This window comes from Penaeus monodon, chromosome 23 (genome assembly GCF_015228065.2).
Source record: "Penaeus monodon isolate SGIC_2016 chromosome 23, NSTDA_Pmon_1, whole genome shotgun sequence".
NCBI classification, from domain to species: Eukaryota; Metazoa; Arthropoda; class Malacostraca; order Decapoda; family Penaeidae; genus Penaeus; species Penaeus monodon.
In genome coordinates this window covers 4175164-4175436 of record NC_051408.1, presented here as the reverse complement: position 1 = coordinate 4175436, position 273 = coordinate 4175164, and the positions used below count along the sequence as shown (strand labels likewise).

At 33.0% G+C, this 273-nt stretch overlaps 1 protein-coding gene across 1 annotated transcript in view; it reads right to left on the bottom strand.

Annotated features, from left to right (window-relative positions):
• The window catches only part of LOC119587733 (carbohydrate sulfotransferase 1-like), a gene marked incomplete in the record, with an annotated part of 3779 nt that overhangs the window by 1098 nt on the left and 2408 nt on the right, over positions 1-273 (bottom strand). Inside the window, 1 exon segment of the mRNA XM_037936420.1 lies at positions 54-112. Within this exon segment, the coding sequence (XP_037792348.1) occupies positions 54-112 (59 nt within the window).

The following is a 273-nucleotide window of genomic DNA, read 5'->3' as shown; positions in this document are numbered from 1 at the left end:
CTAGAAGCAGACCAATTAACTAAAAAGGATGAGCATAGTTTGGCAACACTTACTTGACGAAGAGGTACCTGTTCGGATAAATTTTCTCCATTTCTTGGCGAGTTTGGAGATCCTGTGGTAATCATGGATTATTTAAATTTTAAGTATGTTGAATGAATTAGAGATAAAATGTAGGGGCATATCATCAGAGAAAAATGTCAAATTGATTCTTAAAATTTAAGATACTAACATTGATGTAATGGCTCGATGCACACAGATATACATATACTTATG